Genomic DNA, 14,285 nt, shown 5'->3' with positions numbered 1-14,285 from the left:
TTTCGAAAAAGAATAATAAACTCTGGAAATTATTAATTATACTTAAAATATAAATGGTTTTATGAATAATGATTTCAAATTTATTTTGTAAAATTATTTTTACTTAAAATTTGTCAGAATCGAGCTAGCTTGTGGATCCCTCACCATTCTTTTTTGCTATCAGAATTTTCGAAGTCGTTGTTTACGTGGTCACCGAAGGCCGAGGAGACCTGGAGACCCACTTCCAGCTACGCTCGTCCCGTCGATTTCTCTTTCCTTCTAGGGTTTCTTTCCCGCTCTTTCTGAAACGAGCAGGTGTCGTCTGCAGTCCACCCTGATTTTGGAGCTTACGTATGTTGTCCGTTGATCCGAGCTGCAAATTTCGATGATAATGGCATTGCCTCACCAAAGTTGGTAATATGTAGAGAGTTTTCCAGCTGGTTCGGCGGATTGCTGCGAGAGATAGGGCGTGCTGACGAATTAGGCCGATATAGCGTGACTCGCTTTGCTTCTCTGGTTGTTTTTTCTGATCAAGGGTGGGAGTTTATCTCTTATGAATGGTTTAATGTTCAGCTGAGGAATGCCAATTAATTGATTTTTGAATTCCTTCTCGGGATAGTTGTTTTGATGATTTGAGTTGGGGAAGATGAGTGTTGTCGGCTTCGATATAGGAAACGAGAACTGCGTTATCGCCGTTGTGAAGCAACGGGGGATAGATGTTCTGTTGAATGATGAGTCGAAGCGTGAAACGCCGGCTGTTGTCTCATTCGGCGAGAAGCAAAGGTTCTTGGGCTCTGCAGGAGCTGCTTCTGCTACTATGAACCCTAAATCCACAATCTCTCAGGTTAAGAGATTGATCGGTTTAAGTTACTGTCACCCAGATGTGCAAAACGAGCTCCGGCTTCTTCCATACGCCACTTCTCAGGCACCTGATGGTAGTATACTGGTGCATTTGCATTATTTAGGGGATAACCGCACTTTCACACCGGTTCAAATTATGGCTATGCTCTTCTCTCATTTAAAGCAGATAGCAGAGAAAAATTCGGATACGGTGGTCTCAGATTGCGTGATTGGGATTCCAGTTTATTTCACAGATTTTCAGAAAAGGGCTTATTTGCATGCTGCAGCTATTGCTGGATTGAAACCTTTGAGATTATTGCATGATTGCACGGCTACTGCACTTGGGTATGGAATTTATAAAACCGATTTCTTGCTTGGGAGCCCAACTAATGTCGTGTTTGTGGATATAGGTCACTGTGATACTCAGGTTTCCATTGTGTCCTTTGAGGCAGGTCAAATGAGAACTCTTTCTCATGCTTTTGAGAGAAGCTTGGGAGGAAGAGACTTTGATGAGGTCTTGTTTACTCATTTCGCCAAACAGTTCATAGAAGAGTATAAAATTGATGTATATTCTAGTGTTAGGGCTTCTACGAGGTTGAGGGCAGCATGCGAGAAGGTGAAGAAGGTTTTGAGTGCAAATGCTGAGGCTCCAATTAATATTGAGTGCTTGATGGATGAGAAAGATGTGAAGGGATTTATCAAGAGGGAGGAATTTGAGAAAATTGCTACCTATTTACTGGAGAGGATTACTATTCCATGCAACAAGGCTTTAGCTGATGCAGGTTTAGGTGTTGACGATATTCACTCGGTAGAGCTTGTGGGATCTGGCTCCCGAATACCAGCAATTATTAGACTTTTGACTGCTCTGTTCAAAAGGGAGCCAAGCCGTAAACTTAATGCGAGTGAATGTGTAGCCCGTGGATGTGCTCTTCAATGTGCAATGCTTAGCCCTATTTTTAGGGTTCGAGAATATGAGGTCTTAGTCCAAGTTTTCTTTCCTACTGCAATACATCAGTTTGTTTTCAGTGTTTTTCTGGTTCAAGCACATTCTCACACAGGCGTGTACGTAAATTGGTATATATATGTGTGTGTGTGCATGCGCATTAGATATTTAGAACATTAACAGTTGAGTACAATATGTCCAGCCAAGTTCATTGTCAATTGATACAACAGAGAAAATCTTATCAGGAAGACCGAAGTCCACATGGCCACATGGCCACATGGTCCAGCAAACCAATATGTTGATATATAACATGGTCCAGTAAACTATTATCACATAACTAAACCTATGATTGGTGATACCCTTTATAGGACTTCTATTGGATGGTACTAGCTCTGTTTCATATAAGTGATCCTGAATCTGGTTTGTGCTGACCAGTGGTTTGATATAAAATTTAGCAAACGGTGACAAACATCTGCAGTTTCATTGAATCGTTTTGGGAGAATTTTTTAGTTATTCTGCTGATATAAGGTGATTAAGAAATTAACTAATTTCGTATTTGACTCAGACTTTTAGTGACTAGTTCCATAGTTGAAGCTCTCTCTGTTATACTGCACTGCATGGCCAGTTGTTGAATCTGCATTACAGGTTATGAAACTGCATATACTCTTGATGTATGGTTGTAACATATTTTATTATATTTGTTATTCGAATGACCTTTCTCAGATGCAAATTCATCAATTTCTTCTATTAATATATTTATTTATTACCATACATTTTAATTAAATAGCTTCTTCTATTAATATAATTTATTTTTCTCTTTTAAAAAAAATATACTTATGTATCTCAATAGGTTTTTTTATTATTATTGTGTTTGAATAGTTCTTATTATCTTGCTGGTGGTTGCTGTTGATATAATTCTTAGGTTCTGGATCTCACCTGAATTTCAAGTGATAAACAGGCGAGAAAAGATCTGCACTTTGTCTTTTGAAACTGAAATCTCATAGATCTTTTTGTGATGGTGCTAGCATCTTTTCATTACTATTTATTAGAAAAGTAGCTCAAGTTTAAAGAATGTTGACAATTGGAAGAGATCTACCTTTAACTTATAAGTGGACCATTTATGTCAGGAAATTTACGATTAGGAGTTTCACTTGTTCTTCTTCTTTTTCCTCTTAATTTTTTCTTTGTTTATTTTTTTAATTTTAACTTTTTTAACCACTTGTGATGCTAATGGTAGTTCCTTTTCTGCTTCCTCTTATTTTGTATGTCAACACTTTTGGCCTGTTATGTGCAGGTTCAAGATTGCTTTCCTTTTTCCATTGGATTTACTACAGATGAAGGTCCCATTTGCACTCTTTCAAATAACATATTATTCCCTAAGGGTCAACCAATCCCAAGTGTGAAAATCCTTACTTTCCATCGAACTAACATGTTCCACTTGGATGCATTTTATATGGATCCAAGTGAATTACCTTCTGGGATGGCTCCTAAAATCAGCTCTTTCATGGTATGTGGTCGTTCTACCTTTGATTGCTTGATTGCTTCCTATATATTGTTAGTTGTGATATATTAACTTATCATTTTGGCAATAGTCTGCTTTAATGTGGGATTTAAAATTGAAAATTTGTCTAATACTTCTTAAAATTCCTCTCTCTCTCTCTCTCTCTCTCTCTCTCTCTTTCTCTCTGTCATCATTTTCCATTGTGAGGTCTTAAAAATCGCTGGAAAGCCATTTCTAACCATCTTTCTACATACATGCCATCAATTATATGCCCCTTTTGTTACTTGTGCATTTTTTTTGTCAAGGTATGTCATATGTGTGCTTGGGCTTTTGTTATGGGAAAGACAAACTAGAGCTAGTAATACGTGTTTGTACACTCTTATCTCATTGTATTTTGACCTGAATAATATCTTATGAGAGAGCAATAATTAGGCTATTAAAATCATGCCGTGAAGATGAGCTAGGTTTATCCAATGGGATGAGATTAGTGATGAATGTTTCGTCATTACAGACATTATTAATTATTAACCTTACTTTGTTAGTATCAAGGTTCTCCGACTGGCCGACCGGTCCGGGTCAGGTTGGCCAAGTTGGTTTGGCTCCAACCAAGTCCAAGGCTGGACTTGGGTGAATTGGAGGGTCTCGCCCAAAACAGAAGGAGTGATCTGACCCCCTGACCTGATCCAGCCCCGTAAAAATTGGGGTCGAGTTGGAAAACCCAGGTTAGCATTTCCCATGTTGAAACCTGTCAGATGGATTTCCCACCCAATTTTCAGACCTTTCTCAGCTTATATTCTCTCTAAGTATTTTGTGTAACCACCAAAAAATGTTAGATGCCCAGTTTGAGTGAGCATTTGTGGTAAAAGTGATTTTGGTTGCTTCAAGATCTTGACTCAGGAATGCTGAGCTAAGGAGCTATTCTTTCTTACTAAATATTACATGACGGTAAAATCACATATTAGACTACTATCCAATAGGTGTATGAGAAGTTCGACTTCTTCTCATCCAATACCTAGGGTTTCTTGTGCTTATCTGATACACCTGATTTCAGATGTCTAGTTATATGTTTTGTGTAAAAAAAAAAAAAGGAGATTGCATTTGAATTTTTTGAATTTTACATGGTCACAATGCTGCCACAGTTGATTCTGAAGTACTACTAGCTATGACTTGTGCAGATTGGACCTTTTCAAGTGTCTACTGGTGGAAAATCCAAAGTTAAAGTGAGAGTTGTGTTGAACTTGCATGGGATTGTAGCAGTGGAGTCAGCATATGTAAGTATGAGTGTCTATTGTTATGATTCAATAAATAGTTTATTATTTACCTTTTCTTTGTAATTCCTTGTATTTGTCCTGCCATCCATTATATTTTTGTAACTCCATTGAGTATTCTTTCAATTCATGTAGCTTCTCGAAGAGGAGGAAGATGATTCAGTTGCAAGTTCAGATAAAATGGAGGCAGAGTTTAGTTCTGAATCTGATGTGGCATGCAATGGAGTTGAAAATGGTGGCAGTTCTAAGGCTGAATCTGCGCATATTGCTGCTGCAAATTCTGGTGAATGGCGAGCTTCTGGAGTATGCTCTTAAACTTTTGCATTGTGGTTGATGATCATTAGAAGCAGATTCTTTTGGTCTTTTTTTAGTAAACTGTTTGTCATGTTTTAATTTTTCTTACTCTTTTTGTTTCTGTTTCCTGTTCACTGGAATCAGAGTTTTTCATTTCCTTCTTTGTACTATCATTTAATTTAATTTTTGGTGTAAATATAGGGTTAGGGTTTAGGGATCTAAACCCTATATTTCTATAAATGTAGAACAAGTCACATCGCAAATACATACATTTTTTTAAAAAAATTATTTGTATTATTTATTTATATTTTTTTTATGTGCATGCGCGTTTCTATGGTACAAAGGAGTGCAAAATTTTGTGCAGAATTTCTATGGTACATGTTACTCCAAAAAGGAGTGCAAAATTTTAAAGTTCTGGACTAGTTCTATAAAAAAATTTCCCAATGAAGATTTTGTGCTTGAGGTATTTCGTCAATGTTTGGATTTTGGAAGTTTTATCTTTAAAGCTGTTACCATTTAAAAATAAATAAAAATCCTTAAAGCTATTATAACAGACAATTTTTTGGTGACAGGTTGAGCGATATGGCTGCACAGCGTTAAATATTTGTTTAGTTATATCTGAAGTCAACTAAATTAGCTTTTCAAATTTTTATTCTAAATACAAATATATTTCTTCTTTTGAAAAATCTCATGCCCATCCCTCCTTCCACCTGCTCTCCAAACTTTCTTGAAGCCACCAAATTTAGGATACTTAACTCCATGTTCAGGTTGATGGGATGCAAAGAGGCAGAAGTAGGAGGCTTGAAATACCAGTTAGTGAGACCATATTTGGGGGTATGTCTAAGGCCGAGGTGTCTGAAGCCCAAGAAAAAGAGCTTCAGTTAGCTTATCAGGACAGAATGATGGAGCAAACAAAAGACAAAAGAAATGCCCTGGAAGCTTTTATTTATGAAACTAGAAACAAGGTAAAGTATCTTCAGGATTTTTTTCTTTTTTGTGGCCTACATTCTTGATTCATTCTTAATACATTCATGATTTACAACAATACACTTGAATAGCTTTTCGATTTATACCGGAGCTTTTGTACTGATGTGGAAAAAGAGGAGATCTCCAAAAGTCTACAAGAGACAGAGGAGTGGTTGTATGATGATGGAGATGATGAATCAGAGATGGTGTACACATCCAAGTTAGAGCAACTAAAGAAGGTTAGTGGTACCCCATTGGATGAACCTCTTTAATATTCTCTTTGCACTTCATTTATTCTTCTTTCCTGTGGTGATCTTTCTTATAATTGGTAATAGCTTGTGGACCCTGTTGAGAATCGGTTCAAAGATGACAATGCCAGGCAACATGTGACCAAGCAGCTTTTGAAGCGAATTGTGGATTACAGAACGGGTGTGAAATCAATGGCAAATTGTGATAGAGATGCGGTAAATCATATCCTTTTACTTATCTTTTCAGTACTATTATGATAAGTACCGGTTACAAAAGAATAAAATGTAAAACGAGGCAAAGGAAAGATAATAAAGTTTTTCTCTAGTTTCTTTGTTCTTCATTTTCTTTTATAAAATTTGCAGGTGATAAATGAATGCAACAAGGCTGAACAATGGCTTCGGGAGAAAATGCAGCTACAAGATTCCCTTCCTAAGAATTGTGACCCAGTTCTATGGTCAAGTGAAATCAAAAGAATGATGGAGGTGTTGGATGCGTAAGTTTCCTAAAACTGAATGAGTTCCATTATGGTTCCATTGTTCATCCTTATAGTCAAATTCATGGTTAATGGCCTAGAAAATGTGTGACTGAATGTTGTTTATCTGGTTAACCAAGCAATGTTTTGAAAACTAGATCATGCCTGAATGTCGTTTGCTCCAATTCACATCCAACCACCGACTACAACTCAAATTTTTCCATAGTTATGTATGCTGTGTTCATTATTCTGGTTCCTACTTTTCCTCTAGGAGCTGGATCAGTTGGTGTTACTCTAGACAAAACTTGCTTCTCGAAAGATTTGACTTTATTATTATACCAGATAATAGATGTTGCTGGTTTTACATTTCCAACTATCCAGTTTGTTTGGTTCTGATCCTTGTTAAAGAAGTGGGTATCATCCTTGGGAGAGGTCTGGATATCACTTGAGCCTTGCAACGGGCTTTAAGTTATCAAGGCAAGGGTTGAAGTAGTTGATGTTTTATGAACAGGCATCTACCTCCTATTTTATCAATAGAATTTTCTTATTAGTTGAACATCCATGACTCTTAGTTCACTGTTAATATTGGTATCTGAAATGGTCCTCATGGAGAATTATGGCAGAAGAAGCTTATTCTTTTTGTGAGGGTGCTATGAAAGCCTTCAGATGGAGGCCTGTGAGCAATCCCAAGTTGTTATTGCTTAATTCTGAGTGGGTTTCGTTTGCTACTTTTCAGGACTTGCAGACTTCTAATGAGACCCAGGACTTCTCCACAGAGACAAGGAGACACAAGGGGTGCTGACCATTCAGATACATCTGATAATTCGTGGAAAGAGTGAGTACAGATCTGTCTTCCAAAAAAAAGGATTGAGTACAGATCCCATTGACAAAGTTAATTCTTTTTGGTTGCCTTCTTATACACCTCCCAGTTAAACTTCTTTATGGCCTAATGTCAGCATTTCACGAGTATGTGCTTTCTTCACCTTCAATTACTTTTACCCTCGGCATCTGCCTGCTTACCTAGACTATTTGAAAAAAAGATCTTTTTCTGTTGTATCAAGCATGTCGCAGATTCTGGCCTTTTTCTTCTTGTTAACAGAACAGTAACATACGACACTGTATACTGCATTTTTGCTTTTATGTAAAGTCACTATAATGATGAGAAACATACAAATTTTGCTCTAGGAAAGGCTGTAGTCAATTCAAACACCATATCTTGGTCGATTTATGTTTTAGTTTGTACTTTCAGTTTGTGACATATTATTAAAGCTAATATATGGAAAAAATGTATCTTTACAGTTCCTAGTTCCTGCCGGTGTAACACTTCTATTATGGGTATAATGTGAATAATAAAAGGGCATCTTTGCTTCTAATCGGTTGTTTGTATTGCTGATACACGAGCATGTCGGAACATGTCTAGAATTTGAGGGTGATCTGAGTTGTGCAGGGTTTTAAAAATTTTTTGTATTTCTGTTTCGCGTCTGATCGGGTTTTAAATAAATGATCATTTATCTTTTAGATATACGTGCTTGAATAGTTCTTCCTTACAGTGTTAAAATCAGTTCTCGGACCTGTGACAGTGGTGATAGATTGGAAAGTAATGAGTCTGGTTACTCTAGCAGTAAAGGGGAAAGAGTCCAGTCATTGGGGAAGTGCCCCTATCCTCCAACCATTGTGCTAAACTTCTGCACCGAGTGGGTGGGGATAGGTGTGTTCACCCTTGCTGATAGATGTAAAGGTGAAAGGGAAGAGGGGAAGAGGTACTCAGCCTTCCTTGCCACCATTAGAAGGTTCCTCTCCTACCTCCAGAAACAAAAAGGAAGCGGGCTGGTGGTGTATTTGTTTCCCTCCACCCTACTTGATCTTTGTTTTCCTTCCATGATTTCTAATTTTTTAAAGGTTCAGACGTCAGTACCTATAAGAACAAATGGGTTGGATCGAACCAAAGGATTTCATGATCTGCACAAGATTCATTCTAGATCATATATAAAAAATTAAATCCACAGATGGTCCCAAAAATGCATTCATACAGGTAAAGAGCATTTGATTCGATTCCTTTCCACATGTAGTTCTTTACAGAACCAGAAACAGACGGTCATATTGTGAATATAAAATTACGTTTAATATTTGAATAAATCTTGTCAGGTGAGACTAGAATGAAGCTATCTAACTCCATATTCTGCTCATGGATGAGGAACCTCTGGACATTCTAGTTTTTACCCTATTTATGTGTCCATTTGTAATGGATTAGGAACCTTAAAAGACACAAATCTTGGGATGTTAACTCTCAGCTATTTTTAACTGGATATAGATCAAGCTGGTGGCCAGTCCATAGCCGATAAATTGTGATTGCTTCAATCTTTTTTTTTCTTCTTTTTTCAGTCAATTAGCAAGTAACAAAGCAGTTCATGATGCTTCTGTCATGATAAAAATGGGTTCCGGATCCTCATTTGAACAGGAAAAAAAAAACGAAAAAAGCAGGGGATTCTCCGATAGTGATGAGGCCTCATTCGACAGGGACGAGCAGCAACATTCATGTTGAAAGAAAGCTTCAGAGAATCCGCACTGGACATTTCTCGTTTCTTTCACTTCTCTTCAGTCTCTGCTACAGCTTTTTTGGCTCCCCACTTGTTCAACCTCTGCATCGATGCCTCCACCTACGGTCACAATCAAAACATTCAGACCTTTCAGTATTCAGATATCGTTCTCGTCTTGCTTTCTTCTTTTTGAATCAAATGTTCTGGAAAACGTATATATCATGGGGGAGCAAAAGCTGTAAAAGCTGACTGCATTACTTCAGTGGGTTGAGAAAGTTGTACTTCTCAACGCTATCAGGTGTCATGAATGGAGATGTCTACTGGAGTCTTCAATTGATAGGGTTTATTGAATCCAAACACACCTGGTTGTGTTTGGAAAAAAATAAAAATAAAATGGTTTAACCATCTCAAATATTTTTGTGGTTTGTGCCAGTATTTTGGGATGAAATAAAAATTTTAATTTTATTTTATACAAAATATTAGAAATATAGGAAAATAAATTTCTAGAAAATATTTAAATTAGTTCTTCATAACTTATCTCTTATTTTTATATGATTTATTATTATTAATAAAAAAATTAATATTAATCTCAGAAAGCAAGAAAAATCACCTCTTTATCCCAGTCTGTTCGGTAGGTGACCCATATAAGAATGACGGTCTGCATCACTGTACCACCGATCATCCCTGACCAAATGCCCTGTTGCCAACACAAAAATGTCTTTTTAGTATTTCACCTTGCCTGTGGAGCTCAGTTTTTCGTCGTTAAGAAGAAGATAAACCCTTGTACATGACTCGATTTATTACTCAATTTAGTGCTCACTACCTGATTTTATTTTCAGAATGATTTCAAGAACAGGAGTTCATATGGTTTCAGGTTTTCAGTGTCGTGAAATTGCAGGAGAAACGAACAGAGGTGAAAGTGAAATAATAAACCTTAGCTCCGAGGTTGAACTTGAAGCCGAGGAGGGCCCCAAGAGGGATCCCAACTACGTAGTAGCATCCGACGTTCACATAAGCCACAAAAGCTTGCCAGCCGCACCCAACAGCCACGCCTGTCGTAAAAAAAGATCGAAAACATAGCCACGCGGAGAAGATAAGCTAATGGAGTAAAAATATTATTTTCCGCAGAGCCGGATTTTTGTTGTTACCAGACAAGACGGGTTGGATCCCGTTGAGAATGAGGGTGAGGCCCAGCAGTGGACAGAGATCCGAAACGGCTTCAGACACAGTTGCTCCTTCGGTGAAAGCGTAGCTTATGGAATGACGTAGTGCGAGAATGATTATCGCAGCGATCACGCAGATGATGAAAGAGATGGATGTGACCACCACCACTGAGAACGATGCAGCCTTTGGGTTCCCAGCTCCCAGTTCATTGCTAACCCTTACACTGTTCGAATAAATGCCAAAGTCAGTTCGCTTCTCTTTGATCATGATTGGAACCGTGGAACGTAGTTTCTGAAGCTCTAATGGGACGGTGGGGGGAGGTTAGAAATTCCCGCTCCTCCCATTCCATGTTCAGATGCTACGTTGTTCATGGCGGATGGAACCCAAGTGTTTATGCATGGTTCAGAAAAGAATTTTGGGGCGACAATACGGAAATCTTCATATGATTCACGTACGCGTCACAGAAAGAGGAAAAGAATAGTATAAAGACAGGTATAATCTCATACTCTTAATGTCTTTGATATTAATTTTTTTTAGCTTTTTGTGTGTGAAATTTAGGTTCTTGCAAGAACTTACTTTTTAACTATTGGAGTTCATAGCTTAGAAAAATCTGGTCCCGAGTTTTCTGAAAAAGCTTTCAATTGTAATTCATAAAGTTTTGTATCTTTTATTCCAATTTTTGCAACAAAACTCCAAAGGCTCTGCAATCACGTAGAAAAGTGTGGCAGAAAAGAACAGGGATTGAAATCGATGAGTTTGTTTTTTTCTGTTGTAAGATTTCTTTGTATATTTCTGAGAAGTGAGAGAAATGAATTCGATTACGAGGATTCAGTATCATGGTTTGATTATTCTAGCATTCCATATGGACTCTTCAGAAGGAAGTGAATTGAAACGGGAGACTTACCTTGCAGCTGCATTGAATCCGACCGAGATCATGAACACCCATCCAGAAATAGTCATACTGCAAATGATAAACGATACACGACTTTAGTTTCAGTCAATAAACAACAGCCAAGAGGAAGAAAATGAGCTAAAGCCGACAGTTTTCTATCTTTCCATTCTCGAGTATTAAACAAGTCTTTTCTGAAAATTTTATCTTGGCCTACTTCCCACAAACCCAAGTCGATTTTTGTCATTAAAAATGTCTAGAAATTGCACATACTTTTTCTTCTGGGACGAACAGGTGGAATATAAAATCGGCGAAAAAGAAAGTGGGGGAGGATTCTAGGATGTCCGATTTCAGATAAGTCTATAATATAGATTTGCGGTAGCAACACGGAAAGTAGCAATTGGTTGCTTGAGATCGTCGATGAACTTAATGAGAAAAAGAGTGACTCGATAAAAACTGTGGAGCACACGAACCAGGAAAACAATGTTGACGATAATGGTTGGGAGGTGGATGTGGTTGAGAGGAGGAACAAGAAAAGAGATGATAAAATTTTCTGTGACCAAAAGGCGGGTGAAAATGCTGTCCAAGAAGCTGCTGCTGACTAGAAGACGACGAGCACCATTATGGCTCTCCTTGATGATTCAACTCTGTAAAAGGTTAATAAAAGGTCGAGAGAGCGCGAAGAGAAACGAAGAAAGAAGAGCGAACAGTACTGTACCATATGGAGAGAGAATCCAAGGCCAGCTCCGGGTTGGGAAGCAGTCCGGCGAGCAGCACCAATATCTGGAAATACCATGTTTCCAAGCACAGCATCACCGCGGAGGCCGCCGACAATTTGAAGAAATCCGGCAGGCCGGAGAAAGCCTTGATTGAGAATCCTTTCCAGGTGTGATTGCACGACTTCAGAATATAAACAAACTGAGCAATCACCACTATCCACCACGAGAGGCTCAAGACCAGAGAAGCGCCCAGAAGGCCGAGGCCGATCTTGTAAACGGCCAACCAGCTTAGGAGAAGATGCAAGAGAAGTGTCGCGGCGGAGATGTAAGCACTGGGAGCCACAATACTCTGCGCCTGCAAGAACTTCTGTATAGGGAAGTTGATGGCATAGGCGAAAATTTGTGGGATGAGGCCGTAGACGAATATGGCCGCCGCCGCCGCGATCTCTTTCGATTCTCCGAGCAGTATCAAGAGGGGCTTTGAGAAGACATAGATCACCGCCAGGGGAATCCCCGTCAATGTCAGAAGGATGGCCGATCGCTGGAGATAAACGCCGAGCATGTCGTACTTGCGGGCACCGAAGGCCTGCCCGCACAGGGTCTCCACCGCGCTCCCCATGCCTAACTGAATCCATCATATGGAAACTCTAAATCATTTCGATCAATCCAGCTCAGCACAATTGATCAAGAATTACTCAAAAGAAAGAAGAAAGAACAATAATGCAGACAATCAAGTAAGAAGAAGCGCCTGGTCTCTTTTTCCGTACTAACAGCGACCAACAGTAAAATCTATATATACCATGAGCCCATATGCGAAAATCTGGATGCCAGTGTTTCCGAGGGAGGCCGCGGCGAGCTCAAGGTTGCCGAGATGACCGGAGAAAATCTGCGTTGACATGGACATGAGATAGTTCAGCATGTAGACGATGACGGCGGGGGCGGCGATAGGGAACAGAAGTTTGATTTCCATCCAAGTCGCCGAGCGCAGACGGAAGAGGAAAGGAGTCCGAGTGTCGGACAGGACGCTCTCAAGCTGGTGGCTCGCTCCATCACCGCCGGAATGTGACAACGAAACCGGTGGCGGCGCCACCTCTTTCAGAAGTGGCTGATCGAGTACTGAATCTGACGACGGCGAACCCATTTTTCCCTGCTCAGAGAATTGAAAAAACGCACAATCTTCGGACAAACGCTAACGTTGTGGCTTTTTATGTCGGAAACTTGCGGCAGAACGAGAGAGAGAGAGAGAGAGAGAGAGAGAGAGAGAGAGAGATGAGCAGAAGTGGAGCAGCGGATAGGAACAGTTGATACAGACGACGAGCTTGTGGCTCTAATGTAACGCTGTTTATTCAATGCATGTGTCAGTAAGAAGAAAGAAGAAGACGGGTTTGCATTTTCTTTTCCTAATTTTAAACATTTAATCTTCTAACCTGTCGCATCAGAATCATTCTCCTCTCTCAATGAAGAAAAGGAAGGATGCGCCTCCTTCCCTCCTCTGAGCTTGTTTTTTAACTGGATCTTCTTAGTAGTTTTTCTAGGGTGAGCAAACAAGGGTAAATAAGGTGGTGTCTTCCTCTTCTTCTTCACCTTGTTTCTTTTACCCGGTCTCACCGATGAAATCACCGGACTCTGTAGCTAGCATCAAATTAACTATTATAGCACTACTGCATTTGACTGTCAACGGAAGATTGAATCTGATATTTTCATGAACTCATTTTGTTTTCACGCATTTACCAACTAAATTTTTTTAACCTAAAATACAGAAGAAAAAAAACCAAACTTTGTTTACCTGACGCTGAACGGCCTGAACTGAGAAAAGGGAAAATCCGGAATTTGGAATCGTCTACTTACAGGCGGCCGAGGCAGCAGCGACGTATGGGGATTCCGGTGAAGGAGGAATATGTAAATTGAGGTCCCGCCTGTCTGGTAGTCTTTTACACGTTCATGGCAGAGAGAAGCCAAGGACTCGCGTCAAAGACACAGATGTTGTCTTGTTTTTTATCATTCAATCGACTCTGCGTCATCATGTCATAATAATAGTAAAATATGACATGAGATTGGACTCTGAAAGCAAGGGATATCCACCGGTCTCTATTAGGGGCCTGAGCCGTCGGGGAGCGTTCTGTGCGTCAGCATAGACATCATCAATGAGAGGTCTCAACACCGTACCCATAATCCAAACCTTTGGTCACAAATTCATTTGTCAACAGCCTGATTGTCTTGTCTTGATATGGTCCATTGGCTCTGAAATGGTCAATTAGAATTGGACGATTTGATTAACATCTCGTGTTAAAACAAATTTTTGGCAGACATGGCCCTTTTCTATATTGTATTTGGATTCAATTAGATACATTATTCGATATGTGAATTTTTTTTCCTTTTGCCTCTAACTTAAGTGGGGTGGATATCAAAGTAAAATTGCAGACCAGTAAAAGCCTTCAATTAAAAAAATAATGCTTGAAATGTC

At 39.2% G+C, this 14,285-nt stretch overlaps 2 protein-coding genes across 3 annotated transcripts; one reads left to right on the top strand and one right to left on the bottom strand.

The window, feature by feature from the left end:
* Window positions 1–211: 211 nt before the first annotated feature.
* LOC137966308 (heat shock 70 kDa protein 16-like) lies at window positions 212–7,776 on the top strand. The gene is made up of 9 exons (XM_068812891.1): window positions 212–1,795; window positions 3,057–3,269; window positions 4,439–4,534; window positions 4,667–4,834; window positions 5,593–5,790; window positions 5,884–6,030; window positions 6,127–6,255; window positions 6,403–6,533; window positions 7,249–7,776. The coding sequence occupies exons 1-9, from the start codon at window positions 626–628 to the stop codon at window positions 7,349–7,351; spliced, it is 2,355 nt and encodes a 784-aa protein (XP_068668992.1). The 5' UTR covers window positions 212–625; the 3' UTR covers window positions 7,352–7,776.
* A 1,085-nt stretch (window positions 7,777–8,861) lies between these two features.
* Window positions 8,862–13,677, bottom strand: LOC137965634 (protein DETOXIFICATION 40-like). 2 transcript variants are annotated; one of them, XM_068811912.1, is made up of 8 exons: window positions 13,608–13,677; window positions 12,621–12,707; window positions 11,821–12,446; window positions 11,118–11,174; window positions 10,198–10,436; window positions 9,983–10,101; window positions 9,660–9,746; window positions 8,862–9,169 (listed from the first exon to the last, which is right to left on the bottom strand). In XM_068811912.1, the coding sequence occupies exons 2-8, from the start codon at window positions 12,621–12,623 to the stop codon at window positions 9,098–9,100; spliced, it is 1,203 nt and encodes a 400-aa protein (XP_068668013.1). In that variant the 5' UTR covers window positions 12,624–12,707; window positions 13,608–13,677; the 3' UTR covers window positions 8,862–9,097. The 2 variants fall into 2 exon arrangements, with proteins under 2 accessions (XP_068668013.1, XP_068668012.1); XM_068811911.1 differs by lacking the exon at window positions 13,608–13,677 and having other exon boundaries at window positions 12,621–13,144.
* Window positions 13,678–14,285: the final 608 nt, after the last annotated feature.

Source organism: Aristolochia californica, unplaced genomic scaffold, assembly GCF_029961685.1.
Source record: "Aristolochia californica isolate CCGP_79_NKW_82.1479 unplaced genomic scaffold, dmAriCali1.0.hap1 SCAF_5, whole genome shotgun sequence".
In the NCBI taxonomy this organism is placed as follows: Eukaryota; Viridiplantae; Streptophyta; class Magnoliopsida; order Piperales; family Aristolochiaceae; genus Aristolochia; species Aristolochia californica.
Note: the sequence above shows the minus strand (reverse complement) of the source record. Positions and strands in the feature narration are given on the sequence as shown.

Coding starts and splice junctions, on each gene's coding strand:
- LOC137965634 (XM_068811911.1), bottom strand. CDS start 12,962: ATGGGTTCGCCGTCGTCAGATTCAGTACTCGATCAGCCACTTCTGAAA. Junction 12,447..12,620: donor TTTTCGCATATGGGCTCATG/GTATATATAGAT, acceptor TGATGGATTCAG/TTAGGCATGGGGAGCGCGGT. Junction 11,175..11,820: donor TTGGATTCTCTCTCCATATG/GTACAGTACTGT, acceptor TATCATTTGCAG/TATGACTATTTCTGGATGGG.
- LOC137966308 (XM_068812891.1), top strand. CDS start 626: ATGAGTGTTGTCGGCTTCGATATAGGAAACGAGAACTGCGTTATCGCC. Junction 3,270..4,438: donor CTAAAATCAGCTCTTTCATG/GTATGTGGTCGT, acceptor TGACTTGTGCAG/ATTGGACCTTTTCAAGTGTC. Junction 6,256..6,402: donor CAAATTGTGATAGAGATGCG/GTAAATCATATC, acceptor TAAAATTTGCAG/GTGATAAATGAATGCAACAA.